At 35.6% G+C, this 18,582-nt stretch overlaps 1 protein-coding gene across 1 annotated transcript; it reads left to right on the top strand.

Moving 5' to 3' along the window:
- The first annotated feature begins 6,190 nt into the window (after nt 1-6,190).
- On the top strand, nt 6,191-13,401 carry LOC110890169 (nucleolar complex protein 3 homolog). Its single transcript, XM_022137737.2, has 14 exons — nt 6,191-6,323; nt 6,752-6,935; nt 7,705-7,895; nt 7,975-8,177; nt 8,260-8,468; nt 8,557-8,659; nt 8,748-8,911; nt 9,006-9,144; nt 9,222-9,401; nt 9,478-9,605; nt 9,696-10,022; nt 12,411-12,550; nt 12,647-12,744; nt 12,840-13,401. Exons 2-14 carry the CDS (start codon nt 6,772-6,774, stop codon nt 13,302-13,304), a joined length of 2,511 nt encoding a protein of 836 aa, XP_021993429.1. The 5' UTR covers nt 6,191-6,323; nt 6,752-6,771; the 3' UTR covers nt 13,305-13,401.
- The last annotated feature ends 5,181 nt before the right edge of the window (nt 13,402-18,582 follow it).

The following is an 18,582-nucleotide window of genomic DNA, read 5'->3' as shown; positions in this document are numbered from 1 at the left end:
TCCATGAAAAACTACCTTTGGTTTAAGAACCCCTGCCTCCTCTTCTTGCTTGAGGCGGTGATCCTTAACCGGGAAACCATCAAGGTTAATTTGTATTAAACAAAAAAATGTTTCTTCCTAAGATGGGGGTGGGGCCGGTGTTTTAGGAATCGGTAGGCGATAGTCGGTTGAAGGTATCGAGTAGGGATTAATAGGGATTAATCAGATTGAGATTTTATATGTAATTTTTAGTTTTATACACACACACATTTTTGTATGTAATTTTTAAAATAGAGATGTTTTAACCTATCGTTAACCCATTTTTAAGTAATTGAAGGGAATTTATAAGGTTCGGCCGAAATTTACCTGAAATTTGGCCGGAATATGACCACCGTTGACCGCATAGCGATTAGTCGGCCATTACTCGGTGAACCTCATATTAGTAATTAATCGGCGACTAATCGAAACCTAGCCATAATTTTTAAAACCATGAGCGGGGGTGTTGGTTTAAAGACTCACTCATCATATGATAAACATCATCTCACCGTAATATTAATTGAACTACTTAACTTATCATAAAAGTGTGTTGTAACTTGTAAACCTCTAAACTTATTGTTACTTTGCTATTTTTTAGTGTTATTGTTTTGATCCGAAATATGTCTATTCGAATTATTTTAGGCTTCCACTGACGATCCACCGGTGTGATTACTACTAATAGAACATTAAATAGCCGAAAAATACACTTTATTTCTCAGTTTATTTGATATGTAATTACTCAGTATTTAAAACTTAAACTTTAATTAAAAATTAATTTTAAATGCACATAAATATAATAAATGGTTGAAAATGGCATATACCTAAATAAATATGAAAAATGCATGTCATATGGTTGATTCATATGACTTTATTAGGGTTGTTATTCAATATACCTAACACATGTTAAATGGCGCCACCAAATAGTTATGTATTCTTGATTACAACCTCCTTCAATTTCCACCAACCTTGTGATTCTTTGTTATTCATTTTATGAAAAGACTTAGAAATTCATTCAAATTATTAAACTTGTCTGAGCTTGCAGCCTTAAAGATTAAAAAATGTGTAATAAGTTAGCCGAAATAATATGAATTGATTGGGTACATATAACGGATGTTGATAGTACTTGTGTGGGCGGGCCTTGTAATGGGACTCGACTGGTCAAAGTTTAGTTGTAAGACTAGGGGGTATGGTATATCGCCTTTGGCCACATCAGATCCGTTAGTGTCCTACAGTGCTCTCTAACTATTTTCCAGGTGTAAAAGGGGGGCGCCATAGGTCATTTCGTCATGGCCCTAACGGGCGTTTTGCACTGTTTTTGAGATTTGTGGTCAACATGACCGTTTACCAACGGTCTTATTTATAAAAAAAGCTAAAATTTTGCCACTCTTTATTATTTCGCCAACGGTCTTATTATTATTTTACACACGCCAATCACAAACTAAGTCGCTCAAACACACACATTCTCTCCAATCATTTTTATAACAAAAATGTCATCCCACTCTTTATCCGATTCATCTAGCTCTTCATCTGACGAATAATCGACGATATGCTTATTGCAGTGACGCAAGAGGCAATTCAGTATTTGCGAGAAGAAGCCGAATCGTCTACAACACATACTAGACAAGCGCCTCTTGAACGAGATCGATTAGGTGTTCATGAACGTTTAATGCACGATTATTTTTTTGTGAAAATCCGTTGTATGACGATGTACAGTTTAGGCGTCAGTTGCGTATGAGGGTCATCCTTTTTTAAGAACTTCTAATGATCTTGCGGGCCAATATCCATTTTCACACAACAAGAAAGTACTAGTCGCAAAATTGGATTCTCTGTCATCCTACTCTTTATCCGATTCATCCAGCTCTTCATCTGACGAATGATCGACGATATGCTTATTGCAGTGACGCAAGAGGCAATTCAGTATTTGCGAGAAGAAGCCGAATCGTCTACAACACGTACTAGACAAGCGCCTCTTGAACGAGATCAATTAGGTGTTCATGAACGTTTAATGCACGATTATTTTTTTGTGAAAATCCGTTGTATGACGATGTACAGTTTAGGCGTCGGTTTCGTATGAGGGTCGTCCTTTTTTAAGAATTTCTAATGATCTTGCGGGCCAATATCCATTTTTCACACAACAAGAAAGTACTAGTCGCAAAATTGGATTCTCTGGAATATAAAAGTGTACAGCCACAATCCGGCAACTTGCGCACGACACAACGAGTGATGCGTGGGATGCATATTGAAGGATGTCGGCCAGAAGTTGTCGTGACTGTCTTGAAAATTTATGTGAAGGTATTCGTTGTTGTTGTTGTTATTATTATTATTATTGTGTTAATCTATAGTTTAGTAAAACTATTTATGTTAGGTGTTAATTTTCTTTAGGGGAGGTGATATTTAAGGATGCCAACTGCTACCGACGTTCCACTTTTATACGAGGTCCATCAGCGAATACACGGGTTTCATGGGATGTTGGGTAGTTTTGATTGCACACACTGGGAGTGGGCGGCATGTAAGTCCGTTTGGAAAGAGCAACACCATCGTGGTGACCACGAGGGTCCTACCCTAATACTACAAGCAGTCGCGTCTTAAGATTTATGGATTTGGCATGCGTACTTTGGCATGGCCGGTGCGAACAATGATATCGTTGTTTTACAATCTTCGGGTCTTTTCGACGATGTCATAGATGGTGTTGCACCAAACACTTCATTCTATGCAAACGATGTGGAGTATAGGTATGGGTATTATTTTGTCGAGGTATTTATCCGGAGTGGGCTACTTTGGTGAAAACTCTTTCGTGTCCAGATGACGAAAAAAGATTGTATTACAAGGAAAAACGTGAGTCGGCAAGAAAAGATGTCGAACGGGCTTTCGGTGTTTTAAAAAAGAGATGGTCTATCATTGCTCAACCGTCGAGGATATTTGAAAAGAGTAAAATGAGAAACGTCATGTATACGCGCATCATCTTGCATAACATGATATTGGAGGACTCGGGCGGAGTCTTTTGTGAAGAGAGTTATGATGAAGGTAACCAACCAGTGAACCCACTACTCACCTATGCTCAGAAGGAAGTTATTCGAGCGAGGATACGTGACATGGACACACACCTTAACATTCGAGCTGATTTAACCGAACACCTATGTTTTGATCGTGACAAGGAGGAGATGACGAGTGAAGATTTGTATTTTTTTAGTTTAACCTTTTAAACAATGTATTTTTTTTCAAGTGACATTATATTTTTTTTATTTAAATTATGAGTTTTATATTTTATTCATGTTATTTAATTTAAATTAATATATCAAAACAAAATAACGTTTCAGTTTAAATAAAAAATAATTAAGAAGTGATGATGTGAGCTTTTAACCATTGCAAGGATGTTAAAGGAAATGGGCTTTAAAACCCTCCATATGAGGTGGCGCCTAGGTGACGCTGACTTGGCATAATAAAGCCCTTATGGGCTTTAAACCACACCCACCAACCTAAATAACACAATTTATTAATGTCATGAATCATGATTAACTCAATAAAACACTAATCACAAATAAGCGTCTTCTTTCAAAGCCAAAAAAAAGGATTGATTGGCCTAGGCGGATTACTATGGAGTAACAGGGTTGCCAACACCCCGTATTTTTTTCGTACTTAATGTAGGTTAAAATCCAGATCGACCTCCACAGAGTTTTGACACCGACTCTATGAAATTTTGAAACCGATCCTATGAAATTTTGAGATGGTTCCCTATGAAAAAACTAAACTAGAAATTTACATATTTACACGAATCCCGACTAAAAACAAATATTAACAGCTAATATAAGATTTTGAAGACACAACTAATCTAAGCAAATAAAAAACATTGATAATCATAAAACATATAATAAAAACTCCAAATAATGCCACATATCATTCTCTCCTTCAACTTTATAATTTTTATTTATATTTGTTTAATAAATTTATTTTAATATTAATATTAATATTAATTAATAACAAATATATAGATATCATTTATTTTTTCCTTATCTTTATCTAAAATTAATAAATAACTTCAATTTTGCAATTTAGACCCTTTGTTTTTTTTACTTTTAACCCAAAGTTTTTCATCTCTTGCAATTTAATCCCAACTCTTTTTTATTTTCAATTTTGGTCCACCAAACTTTTCATCTCTAAATTTTGTGAGTTAACACACCGCAACATGCGTGTGGGGTTCAACATTTTTTCGTATATTTTTTCCCGTTTGACTGACCTTTCACGTCACATCTATTTTTCTGCGATTAACAAGTTCGTCCAGCACGCGGGTCCTGGATGAACTTAGTTATTTTTTCTATGTTTTACGTTTCGGTTTAATTTCTCAGCAACGAGCGTGCGTGTTTCAAAGATTTTACGTCTGCTTTTCGCTCGGCGTTATTTTTTCCTGTTTTTATTTATTTTGTTTTTACGAGCTTTTCCAGTGTTGGTGGTCGTTTACAATGGTATAGTATTGCTACTACTTAACACAGTTTTATGACAACCGCTGCAACGCAGGGGCTTAATATTAGTTTAATATATAGCGATAATAACCGACCCCATAAAAAAAGTTTCTAACCCGCTGTTGAGTCAAGAAACTTTTTGTCAAGGGTAAAAAATTGGTTGGTTCTAAGAAGTATCAAATAAAGATTAAACAACAAGAAATGATTTAATATAACACTTGTACATTTTTACACACGTCTACGGGGCTGTTTGGCAACATCTTAATGGTTAAGTGCTGAACCAGTAAGAGGTCTGAACCATTAAGAGCCTGTAAAATGCTTAACTGTTCAGAGGCAAATGTCTGACCAATTCAGATTAGAGATCTTAACCATTCAGACTCTGCATAAATCTTAACCATTCAGAGCCAAATGTCTGAACCATTCAGACATCGGCTCGTGAAACAAACAGTTTGAACCATTAAGTGTTGAACTAGTAAGAGGTCTGAACCATTAAGAGGTAAACAAACAGCCCCTACTATTTGTTTTCATCTTTTCAGGTCTCAGGAAAAAGCAGTTACATATCCAGCTTATTAAACAACCCAACAGGCCTGGACAATGGGCTTATACTAAATTCTTGTCTTTTATTGGGCTTATACTAAAATCTTCTTTTATTGGGCTTAGAGAGTGGTGCCCCTCCTTTGGGCTGAATCTGGCCATGTAAATATTTAGGGGTTTAGATTTCGAGGGGCTGCTATTAGGCTGAAGGATGTGGGGTCATTGTTGGAACATGATTTTGACACATAGGAACATGAATGGAAGGCTACACCACCCCTCCTTGATTAATGGTGATTGGTGTGGATTGAACCCCGATTACCACGACCCTAACATTTGCAAATTTTGAGACAAAAATAGTTTAAAATAATAAAGAGGATAGTGGTTTGGGCCATTACTACACCCTTAGGGTAGTGGTTTTAGATGGTGAAGTAGAGGTGAGTGATATGACACATATATGGAGGGTTATGATGGTTGTGAGGGTCATTACCACAACCTTTAGTTATGGTCATGGCCGGCCCTGAGGGTGGGTAGGGCCCGATATTTCGAAGAGCACATTATATTAAAAAAAATTCGATATGTATATGTAAAAAAATAAATTAATAGGGTATACTCACACAGACACCAACATAGGCCCACTTACAAAACTATTGTTATGGTTTAGATTAGTTATTAGCCCATTGGCATTAGGTTTAGACCTTTAGTGTGCCCAATACCCAATTTCGTTAATACCTAAAGGTACGTTTTTTCGAGCTCGAACATGGTACATGAATTCTCAGGGCCGGCCTGCTTACGATTATGGTTACCGGTACATAAAATAACAGGTTAATTAACCGGAACTATAACCGATTGAGGAGTAATCGATTAGTGATATTTTTTTTATCTAAGGTTCGTAACCGGTTACAAATTTTTTAGAAGGGATCGGTTTAACCAATTTACCCGTTAATTGAAAATAAAAACCAAAAAATAAAAGAAAATAGGAAAAAACCGGTTATTAATCAAACATGTTAAAGTTAATAACCGGAAAAAACGAGAAAAAACCAGTTATTAACCGAACCAGTGAAAGAAGAAAAAATCGTTTTGACAATGTTTTAACCGGGTTCTACCGGGTGGTTCAACAGTACTACCGGCCATTTTGAAACGGTATTTAAAACATTGTATTTTGTGCATCAAGATAGCAGCCCAACAGCCAAACAGCCCTCCAAGCCCATTAATAACAGATCAAAAGCGTAAACCCTTGTTTCCAAAACACACAGTCACGCGCCACCACAACGCCAGTCCGCCACCACCGCTGTCTGCTACGGTTCTTATTCGGATTAGGTTTGTTTTGTTTAAGCATTAATTAATAATTAATATAGAGATTGTTCTGTTAATTTTGTGAGAATATGTATTTGCACGATTTGTAGGTCTCAAATAAAACTTACGATGTTTCGAGTTAATAAAATTTTGTTTACGGTTGAAAATACACATGATTATGTGTTTATGTTATAAATAAATGTGATTACGGTTGAAGGATTACTGGTTTTGAGATTTCGTTGAAATTTATGACCTAATAAACATGTTTTAAAAGGTAGATTATATTGTTAATTGAGTTTATAGAAATTTGTTACTTTAACATTAACATATTGTTATATATATTAAGCATAAATGATAGCAAAACAAGTAGTGAGAATGGTTGTAGGAATTATTATATGTAACATTTTCAACTCGTTTAAAATTGCAACTGATCGGTTGACATTTTTGTGAAGAACAACAATTCATTGACCAGATGGGAAGGAAGAAACAGAAGCAAAAGGTGGTGCTACCACCTGAGCTACCACCGGAGGTGCCTGAGGATGAAATTGAAGTCTCAGATGAGGATTTGGAGTTTGTCAATAAGAACCGAGATTACGCTGGCTTTGTATCAAAGTTGGACACTCAGTCAATTACAAGGTGAGCATGTATAGTTTATGCATCTCAACATGTGTAGACATATATGTCATCTACGTTAGCATCGTCTTGGTTTAAAAAAGCGCGCCTTAAGCGCGCTTAAGCGCAAAGCGACCCTAGGCGCAAAGAGCTGCGCCTTGTGTGATATAAAGCGAGCTCTGTACAAAAAGCGCACAAAAAGCGAGTTTTTTTTTTTGGAGAAAATCCCACTAGGCGCGCGCTTTTTGTACAGAAGGTGTTTTTGTGCTTTAAAGTGTTATACATGCAGCTAAAATGGTTGTACATTATATGATTTATACATTAAGTCATATATAAACCTTATTTATCACTATATTTTGGGTAAGGGATGCTAAAAGCCTATAGGATATATATAAAAAAATATATAAGCACCATGCGCATCACGTACGAAAAGCCCACCACTTTTGCGATTTGCACTTTGATTTTAGACCTTGTCGCTTTTGTGCGCTTCACGCTTTTTTAAACCAAGAGCATCGTACATGTTAAGGTTGTTATTATTGTTAATAGTGTTCATGCATACATCAGAAAAGATATGTTGTGGGTTGACCGTTGACGATACATATACATAGACGATGTATCCGGAATGGTACTTGAAGAAACAAAATTACTAAATCTTATTCTTTTTTTTTGTTTTATAAAAAGAGCCAACTGTTTGAACCTAAAAATTCTTGTGAAACTTAAGAAAAGATAAATTAGAGCTACGTAATTACATATCCTAAATTTATTATGTTATTGACATTATGTTCTATAAAAGGCATGTCAACCGTGTTGCTGATGCCAAAGAAAACGACCGTTCTGTTAACGTGAAAGAAGATGACCTGGAGTTTCGTTACGAGAAACAATTACGGAAGAAGTCATTAACCACCGATAATGTTCAGCATGAAGTTGATCTTGTAGATGCTCTGCCCGTGAAGACCTTAGATGGAGAGGTGTATTACAGGAAAGGTAACATTAGAATTTTTGTTTGTCACTGGTATTATCAAGAATCAATATTTATGAGTTTTCTGGTGATGTTTTTGTGTAGTGTCAACAGGCTCAAATCAATCCAAGAATGCAAACGTTGAGGATGAAAATGAAGATGTAGGCAGAGACAACGGTGTTGTGAAGTTAACAAAAGCCGAAAAACGCGCAAAGCAAAAAAAGTTGAGAAAAGAGGCAAAGAAACAAGCGAAGGAGGTGACAGAAGTAGAAGAAGAAGTTGAACTAAGCTCTCAAGCTGACGTTTTGGTACTCAACTCATATTACTTACATTTTTAATTTGTAATATTTGTATATCACCATTCGTCGCATAACGATAACGATTCTATAGGCCGAGGTTGAAAAAGATCTTACAGCTGAAGAAACCAATGAACAAAAGAAGCACAGGCTTGCCGAAATCGGAACGTCAATGCTCGAGAATCCTGAAGGCAATATTAAAAACTTAAAAGAAATGCTGCAAATCTGCAAAGATGGAGATCGTTACATATTAGATCTTGGTCTGAAGTCTTTACTAGCTGTTTTCAAGGATATCATCCCTGGGTATATTATATTAATATTTAATCATGTAAATACTATTTTCATACATTTATGTTATTTAACTGTATATTGTTTGTCGTTACGAGAACAGGAACCGTATAAGGCTACCTACTGAGAAGGAGCTTGCAATGGTTGTATCAAAGGATGTGAAGAAAACTCGCTTCTATGAATCCACACTTCTAACTGTTTACAAGGTTTGAGTCACGCGTTTCTTAACTATTTATATTTAAAATTTTTTTCAAAGTAAGCGTTTAACAGTATTTATTGGTCGAGTGTTGATAGGCATACCTCCAGAAGCTGATGTCATTGGAAAAAGTATTTGGTTTTAAACGGGTGGCCGTTCGTTGCATTTGTACTCTGCTGGATGCGAACCCGCGTTTTAATTTTCGTGATAGCTTGTTAACGGCTGTTATAAAAAATATAAGCTCCACAGATGATGTCATAAGGTTTACCCATCTTTTTCTTATTTTTTCATTTTTTATGTAAATCAAACAAGAATATTTTTTATTGTTATAACATTTTTGGGATGCTTGTTAACAGGAAACATTGTTGTGATACAATTAAGTCGCTTTTTACAAACGAGGGAAAACACGGTGGTGAAGTTACTGTCGAGGCTGTTAAACTTATTGCTGGTCTTGTAAAAGACAATGATTGTCACTTACATCCTGATTCTATTGAGGTAACGTTTTATATGCTTGTATCTTTTTAAGTTTTTTATACATCTATTGAGGTTATTAATCGTTTTTGATCATGCAGGTTTTCTTATCTCTCTCGTTTGATGAAGATCTTAGGAAGCCTGAAACATCAAAGGCAGACAATAAGAAAGTAAAAAAGAAGTTTTATAAGACGGGAAGAAGAAACATGGAAATAAAACAATCGTCAGCTGATGAAAAAAAGAAAAGTAAACAGGAAATGTTGTCAAAGACAAGAGAGGAGGTACATGTTGTTACATGTAAGCGTTTATTATTTATATTTTTTAAATTTAGGATTAACATGGTCGTGTGCTTTTCAGGTCAAAGCGGATTACATGGCTGCAGCATTCGCACAAGATTTAAACGAAAAACGGAAGATACAATCTGACACCCTTTCGTCTGTATTCGAAACGTATTTTCGTATATTGAAGCACACTATGCATTCAGAGTATGCTCTACTTATGATACACGCACACACCCTCTTGTATATTATCAATATTCTTCGTTTAATTTTTATTACCCTTTTTTGTTTATTCAGATCAGAAGCAAACGAATCGATAACCGGCCCATTTGGAGAGCACCCACTTCTTGCTCCATGTTTAAATGGAATTGGAAAGTTTTCTCATTTAATAGATATGGATTTCATGGCTGATTTAATGAAATATCTTAGAAAGCTTGCTGGAGGAAGTGACGATGTTAAGAATCCATCGGACCGTGTTTCAAGTCGTCTGACTGTGACGGAACGCTTGAGGTGTTGCATAGTTGCTTTCAAAGTGATGAGGAATAACCTTGATGCCTTAAATGTTGATTTACAGGATTTTTTTATTCAGCTTTACAATCTCATACTCGAGTACAGGCCTGGGAGGTTAGTAATTTACTTATAAACAACATGTCTGAATAAATATTTTCATTTTTAATAGTGCTAATCGCATTAAGCAACTTTAATCATAATTGTGTTTTAGGCAACCAACTTATTGCAGGCTAGAAAAAACATCCGAGTTTAAAAAAGTGGTTCAGCGTAATCTAGATAAAACTAAGATTAGGAGTTATTGACCGGTCAGCTGTCAAACCTAGGGGTGATCTTTTTAACTCGAACCCGAATTGGGTCGGTTTTTGGATTAAATAATGGTGTTTCGGGTTCACCCGAATAACCCGAGGAAGTCCAGGCATAATTTAAGAAACTGACCTTTTCCATTCCCTCATCTCTCGTTTCCCTCTTTCCTAGGTGAATGGTTTATTTTCAAAAAAAAAAAAAAGTTAAATCACCTAAGATACCTTTCTTATTCCTTCTTTATCTTGTAAAAAGGTTAAATGATTAAATCACCTCATCGCATACGCATTCCAATATTGTCTCAGACCCACGCTTTACTTCTGAAGCATATATAATACTCAAAACTGATGAATGTTCTGGCTTAGTATAACGTTTCTTATGTGGCAGACCCTAAATGGTTTATGTATGCTATCACGTTGTCGCTTTAGGTGTGTACATGCACAATTACAGCTCGTAAATAATGCTATGGGATGCATAATCCATTGCACAATCACTATGGGTTAGCATCCCAGTTCAAAGTGAATAAAGCTGCTGCAGTTGCTGTTCTGAATCCATGTGACCTTGTATCTGGTTGGGTCTATATATGGTATAGATGTTAAGGCTTTGTACATGACATCTCTGCTAACATCGATGTTCAGTGCGTTTGAATATTTATTGTGTATGCAAAACATCATTCCATGACGGCATTACCCATACCTTATGTCTCGTGCATTGTTATCAATAGCGTCCATAGCGGACGCTATCGCGAATAGCGTAGCGCGCGGCCATATGCCGCTACAAGGTACTATGCGACCAAATATCGACGTCCGACGGCAGATTCCGGCGCCAGCGCTGCAACTTCTGCCGGAAACGAGGAAGAGGGAAACCAGAGGCTCAAATTGATGGAAAGAAAGAAGCGGTACCTTGTTTTGATGGCGTTCATAGTAGTTTTCTCCCACTGCTTTTCTGTAATTTCATGGCGGCGGTGGATCTGGATGGCGGAGGTTACAAATGGGGTGACGAATTAGATATTTAGGTTTAAATGAGTTTGTGATGTTTTACAATTTAGCTCCTCTGTCTTTCTGTAGTTTACATTTATCCTCTAACTTGTAAATTTTTACATAAAAAGAGTGAAATTAGTTTATGCATTTTAACGTATAACCCCCCTCTATCTTCACCAGTTTACATTTGGTTCTTAAACTTACAAATCTATACATATAAATTATAAAATTAACATTATAATATATGCATATAATTATAAATAGCTATATTTTTATTTTTATAATTTTCTACTACCTTATGGCTAAACACGAAATAGCGGGCGCTATTTCGTCGCTATCGCTACGTAGCATATAGGTAGCCTATCGCTATTGACCGCTATTCGCGATAGAACCTGATAACGAGCCACCACCAGAACCTAGAAAGGGTCATGCTACGTAGACTTATGCTTTGCTATTCGCTATTCGCCCAACAAACCCGGTAAAACCCGAACCTAGAAAGGGTTGAATATTGGGTTATATATTTAGCTTTGAAAACCCGAAACCAGATAAATTAACTCGAAAAACACCCCTAGTCAAACCACTACTTTGACCAGTTATCGGATTAGATTGATTCAGATTAAATCATATAAATTTTTGAAAAGAAAGCAGGCTTTTATAAGTAGAAGGGTTAATACTATAAAAAACTAATATACTCTATTGTTTTTTACAAAAAAAGTCCATCAACTTATAAAAATACATGAGATTGTCAATAAACTAATTTTTATATATTGAAGTCCCTAAACTTATCCAAAATGCTACTTCTGGATTTTTTTTAAACAATAACTTGTTAACTCTTAATTTGGTCAAAATAAGATGGATCATTTTCATTAACAAAAATGTTGAATTTCTGACAAATCTGGCCACTTTCAGTGTTAACGATTTACGTATGTGCTTACATTTCAGCAAAGTTTAGATAATTTAATATACAAAACTAGTCTTGTGACTTTGAGAGGCTAAGAAAGCATATATCCTTTATGATATTAACCTAAAATAGAATTGAAAGTAGGTTACCCTTTTATGCAATTAGCTCTTTTGAATAAATTGATATTGGAGTTTTTATGCATGATGAATACACTTTGACCGTGTTTATCGTTTAGCTAATTTCACCGATTTGACATGTTAGAGAAAAACTAGAAGACCTCCACTAGTAAATGTAATTTTATTTACTGTTTTAAATGTGTAGAGATCAAGGGGAAGTATTGGCTGAAGCTCTGAAGATAATGTTATGTGACGATCGACAACATGACATGCAACGGGCTGCTGCGTTCATCAAACGTTTGGCTTCTTTCTCTTTATGCTTTGGAGCTGCAGAATCCATGGCTGGTATATACAACACACACCTTATATTTTTATTAACTTTAAAAATTATTTGTAGTAATTGCTTTGATTATATCTTGTGTATTGTATTTTTATGTGCAGCCTTGGTTACCTTAAAGCATCTCCTTCAGAAAAATGTCAAGTGTCGTGATCTTTTAGAAAATGATTCTGGTGGTGGCTCGTTATCAGGTTCTATCGCGGTAAAGATTCTGAATTAGTGAATTCTACATGACAACTTTTATATTTATTTTGTTTTTATTAAATAGTGTTTTCTTCTTTTGTCCAACTTTTGCAGAAATATCAACCGTATGCTTCGGATCCAAACCTAAGTGGTGCGTTTGCAACCGTGCTTTGGGAGTTGAGTGTTCTATCAAAACATTACCATCCATCTGTTTCAACAATGGCGTCAGGGATTTCGAATATGGCAAACGCAAACAATCAGGTTTATGTAGCAAGTATCTCTCCTCAGCAAGCTTTCAGTGACATGACGCTTGACAAGGAAAAGTTCACTGTAAAGACCACACAAAAGCAGTCAAACAGCAAGCGAAAGAGGGGTAACCGTGCACCACTACCACTGGCGGCAGCAGGTGGAGCTGATAAGGAGGCCGCGGTGGATGAGAATGTGGTCAGGACCAAGCTGTCCGAGCATTTCTTGCTTGTTAATGAAATGGAAGAAAACGAGAGGTTAAGACGTGAACTGGATAGGACGAAATTAGCAGTACAACTTTATAAGAAGTATAAGAAGCAAAGAACCATGTGATTTGTGTGTTTTATGTTTGGTTAAATTTTTGAGGTGAATTTTCATGAACAGATATTTATGCCGTTTCTCTTTAAAGGAGAGGATTTTTTTTGTTTTTTATTTGTATTATGAGCCTCTGAAGCATTCGCGTTGTTAAGGTTATTTCTAGGCTATTAAGGTAAAAATAATAAGGTTGAAGTAAAAGCATAATTTCTAAAAGCTGAAGACACTTTGTTATATTTCTAGTCCTTAACTATGGCTGTAAATGAGTCGAGCCGAGTCGATTTAGGGTGAGCTCGAGCTTGAAGTTAAACGAGCCTAAGAAGGAGCTGACCTTTAAGCCGAGCCGGGTTTGGCTCGAGCACAACTTGGTTACAAAATGTGCCGGTTCGGCGTAGGTCGTTTGAAATTTTGATGTTTGGGTGATGTAATGGATAACATTCACAAATAAATTATGTAATTGTATGCAAAGAAATTTGTTTTAAAATCAAATTGTAATGGTTGTTTAAATATATTTATTCTGGTTTGTACTTGTCCATAAGCTAACGAAATTGAATTGCATATTAAAGAAATTGACCATACCAAATTGAAGAAAATGACCTACAAAATTACTAGCAGAACTGACAAAAGCCAAGTTCCATACCTAAACTAATTTATATAAACCAGATTCGACTAGTAACAATGAAGTGCAACCAAGTTCCATACTATAAACACAAATTGATTAGAGAACTAATGAAATTAAAGTGCAAGAGTTCACCATAACATAAGCTAATTTCATAGTACATACCATAATTAAGTTTTACAAAAAATAAATAAATAAATAAATAACTAATGGCCAACTCAAATACCATCTCCTAAATCTACATATTGGTCCACTATGAGACTTGAACCCTCGACCACATGGGAACTCCTTGATACGTTATGTCACATGCCCTTTAATTGATGCACTAAATAGCACCAACTAAATTGTGGTCAACTCATCATACTTGTGTCAATAAACTTACTAAAAAATGTCTTAAAACAACATGAAACCGATTAGCACCAACAAAACCCAATCTTTAACTTTTACCACTAAGAAGAGCAATTTATTAACAATTTGATGCTCCTTACCCTGTAGAGGTTCTTGTATTATGACCAAGGTACTTGTACTTTGAAAATGCAACAGTTTTTTAACTTCTTTAACTCATAAAAGGAGTGAAATACGTTAGTTAAGAAAGGACATAAAAGGACTGAAATACGCTTATGCGTAAGTCTTATAGGGTGCCTTAATGCCAAAAACACGCAACCATTTGCTCCAAGGACCGAAAATGTTATTTCTGAGTGAACAATATGATCTATTGATATCCTTTTTATAAAAACTGACCAAAACCACAATATAAACATATTACATAGACCATTTGTTTAATTTACTATTCTTTTAAATTTTGCCTTTCTTGTACTCTATAAAAGGAAACCATATACATAGTATCTTTAACAAGTAAAATATATGTTATTAAACTATAGTATAACACTCTTAACAAGTTTCTATCTTTTTCAGAATGGCCCATACATATTATCCAATCCTACTTTTAATTCTATACCATTTGTCCACTTTTTACACACTTTGATATCACTATACGAGAAGCGCTTTGGTAACAAGTTTCACCTAATATTATTTAGCTATCAACATGATTCATGTTAGTTTGAAATCATAAATTTATATGAAACAATAGGTTTAAAAATATGTCTGTTAATAATCAATAAAATATACAAAGCATCTTCTTCAAAAGAATGTCAAATGTCGTGATATTTTAGAAAATGATGCTGGTGGTGGCTCATTGTCAGGTTCTATCGTCGTAAGAATCTGAATCCTACTTCACAAGTTTTTATTTATTTATTTTATTTTTTTAAACGGTGTTACTTTTATCTGACCTTACAGAAATATCTTCGGATCCAAACCTAAGTGGCGCGTTTGCAACCGTGCTTTGGGAATTGAGTGTTTTATCATAACATTACCATCCGTCTGCTTCGACAATGGCATCAGGGATTTCAAATACGACAAACACAAACAATCAGATTTATTCTTATGGGAATGGTCTCGTCAAATTTTCTCGATTAGTAAATTAATAGTTATTATTCTTTTACTTTATGTTGTTTTTTTTGTTTTGTCTTATAACTTATAAGTGTTTGATAAGCTTCTAAATTTGGTTTTCGATAATCACTTGTGTCAGTGTTCTAGCTCATCCCTAACGTTTCCCAAAAAATCAACTAACGTTTCCCAAAAAATCAACACTCAAATTCTCCTTTTCTACTCAACCATCCGTCTACACCCCTGGTTCACCTACCTGTAAGTGATGCGATCTAGAGACTTGGGGAGAGTTGCGGTGGTGTTCCCCTCAAACCCCCAACCCGGAAGGTAGTTCACCAACCTGTAAGTGATGCGATCTAGAAAGATATGGGGAGTTGTGGCGGTGTTCCCATGGAACCCCAACCCGAAAGGTAAATAATAGTGATTATCTTTTACCTTTTTGCCTTTTTTGTGTTACCAGTGTGGTAAGATTCCAAATTTGGTTTTCGATAATCACGCCAGTTCTAGCTCAACCCTCACGCTTTCCAAAAAAAAATCATCACTCAAATTCTCCTTTTCTACTCATATCATTCCTCAATTCCCCTGGTTCACCTACCCGTAAGTGATGAGATCTACAGAGATAGGGGGTTGCGGTGTTCCTGTGAAACCCCCAATCCGAAAGGCCATCACATGGCACCCCTTCCACCCTTAAGAGATTCTCATGTATATAGATGTTTTTGTAGCAAAAAATTTACCCTGTATCTTATTGAGTTTCGCATCAAGGTATTTTTTTTAATTTATTTTTTATTTTTTGCTTAGTTTAGTTTTCCTTTAAGTTTTATTTATTTTTCTCTTCTTCATGTGAACGTTTCTTTGATCTATAAACTATTCCATTGAGTTTCACATGAAGGTATTTTAATTTATTTTGTTTATTTTTTTCTTTGAATACCTTTCTCCATTCCTTTGACCATACCTTTTGTATTTCACATCAAACATACGGTTATTTATTACCGTGGAAGATAAGATGTGGTTCACAATTTCCATACCTTTTGTGTTCCTGTGAGCAAATTAACTACCATAACCGATAACTGAACTATAACCGACATAACCGAACCACTAATAATCGATAACCAATATAATCAATGGTTATGGTTATGAAACTTTGTATAACCGCTCAATCGGTTATGGTTATGGTTATGAAGCTTTGGTTAACCGATATAACCGAAACCGAACCGAACTTGTAATGTTAACTTTATATAATGGATTTGTGTTTTACAAAACCATATAGAGGGTTTTTACTAAAATAAAAGTATGTTAGTAACAAAATGATCTTGATGTAGATGTCATTTATTTTGATAAAGAACTAAGGTGTTATGTCCATATTTTTTGTTTGTTTGAGAATTACCTTATTAAAAAGAACCCCAAATCGGTAGTTTAACAAAAAAGTTTAGTCTCCGTTATCTTATAAAATAGGCTCAAGCTAAGTTCAAATCGTGCACAACCCTATTTATTTCAAACCTTGCTTGGTTACTTAACCGAAATTAACCAAAACCGAACCATAACCGATTAACCGTAACCGAAGTTTGGTTATGGTTATGATTACCAAAACTCCATAACCGAACTAGCGGTTATGGTTATGGTTAATAGTAAAAACCGAACCAAACCGCCTCACGCCAAACAGAATCTCCACACCAAGCGGGCAACGCCTATCCAAAATGTCATTTATTTTGATAAAGAACTAAGGTGTTATGTGACAACTGGCACAAAACCGGTAACTTCCGTACATTTTAATTATTATTTAATGACTGCAATTATGAGCTTAAATGTCAACATTGACTGATTAGAAGCTAAGCAAGTGAATTCATGCACGTTGTATACTACAAAATATTGCTTTATGCAAAAACGAGAGCGTTGCGTCAGAAATATTAGTAAACTCACCGGTAAGACACACTGTGTCAACGGAACTGCAGAAAGCAGTCAGACATTAGAATTGAGGCCTAGGTGTAGGTCCTACGACAAAGGTACATTAAAACCCAAGAGTACATATCAGGGTTTAATTTATGGTCGTTACGAAAGCTAAAACACGCACTAAAAGGCACCCGAAACACACTTTAAGTGCAGAACTAATTACGACAAAACTGCGAAACGAACGTTGGTGGCCGCCCGGATAATATTTAATCCCACAAATATTCTGTTATGATTAAAATTTTATTTTAATCAGGTTCGTGTTGAAAAATAAATTGAAACGCTTAAAAACGTTATTTTTCAAGTTTAAGCGCGTACCGTGAGTTCCTACGCGACACAGTGCTTACACTGCAAAACGCAGACAACGCAGAAAACCTAGGAATATGCTAGGAATATTCCAGGAATATACCAGGAATATGCTAGGAATATGCTAGGAATATTCCAGGAATATGCCAGGAATATGCTAGGAATATTCCAGGAATATACCAGGAATATGCTAGGAATATGCTAGGAATATTCCAGGAATATGCTAGGAATATGCTAGGAATATTCCAGGAATATGCCAAGAATATGCTAGGAATATTCCAAGAATATGCCAGGAATATGCTAGGAATATGCCATATGGAATGTCTATAAATATCGTGAGATGGCACATATGAACTTTCACACTTCACAACACCAAACAACTCTCCTCTCTCCCTCTAGAAAGCTCACGGCCAAACATCCCTAATCACCCATCAATTTTTCGACCCTTGTTCAAGCCATTCCAAGCATACCCAAGCATCAAGGATCACGTATTAGGAGGCTTGGTGCACTCGGAGCACGAAGGACCTTTTTCTCTAGCTTTTATCCACCACATTCGCGTCTAGATTCTTCCCTAGCCTCGAGCTAGTGGTGAGTTACTTAAAACACATTCTTGAACTAATCTAGAGTGGTTAATATGATAGATAACAGTTAAAACTTGGAATCTTGCAATTTGATACATTAAAGTCTACTAAAAGACACTTAAATGATGGATAAAAGCTCACATGATGTGTAAATGTTGTAGTATTTGATTTGTGGGATTATTTAGGCCCGATCTACGTTGTGGTAGCTCGGATCACCGTTTAACCCGACTTTGTTAAGATCATAGATCTTGACATAAGCTTGTTTCGGACGGTACAAGGGTTAAAAGGTGAAACTCTACCACTCGAGAAACATGAACTTGTGTAAAAGTATTTTTACTTGTAAAAAAAAGTGTTTAAAACTTGCCGATCTATGTATCTACAAGTGGTATTTTCAAAAGAC

This window comes from Helianthus annuus, chromosome 11 (assembly GCF_002127325.2).
Source record: "Helianthus annuus cultivar XRQ/B chromosome 11, HanXRQr2.0-SUNRISE, whole genome shotgun sequence".
NCBI classification, from domain to species: domain Eukaryota; kingdom Viridiplantae; phylum Streptophyta; class Magnoliopsida; order Asterales; family Asteraceae; genus Helianthus; species Helianthus annuus.
Note: the sequence above shows the minus strand (reverse complement) of the source record. Positions and strands in the feature narration are given on the sequence as shown.

Excerpts from the sequence above, each read along its gene's own strand:
- LOC110890169 (XM_022137737.2), top strand. The coding sequence starts at position 6,772 with ATGGGAAGGAAGAAACAGAAGCAAAAGGTGGTGCTACCACCTGAGCTA. Across the intron at positions 7,896-7,974 it reads AGAGGTGTATTACAGGAAAG|TGTCAACAGGCTCAAATCAA; the intron begins GTAACATTAGAA and ends GTTTTTGTGTAG. Across the intron at positions 10,023-12,410 it reads CTCGAGTACAGGCCTGGGAG|AGATCAAGGGGAAGTATTGG; the intron begins GTTAGTAATTTA and ends TTAAATGTGTAG.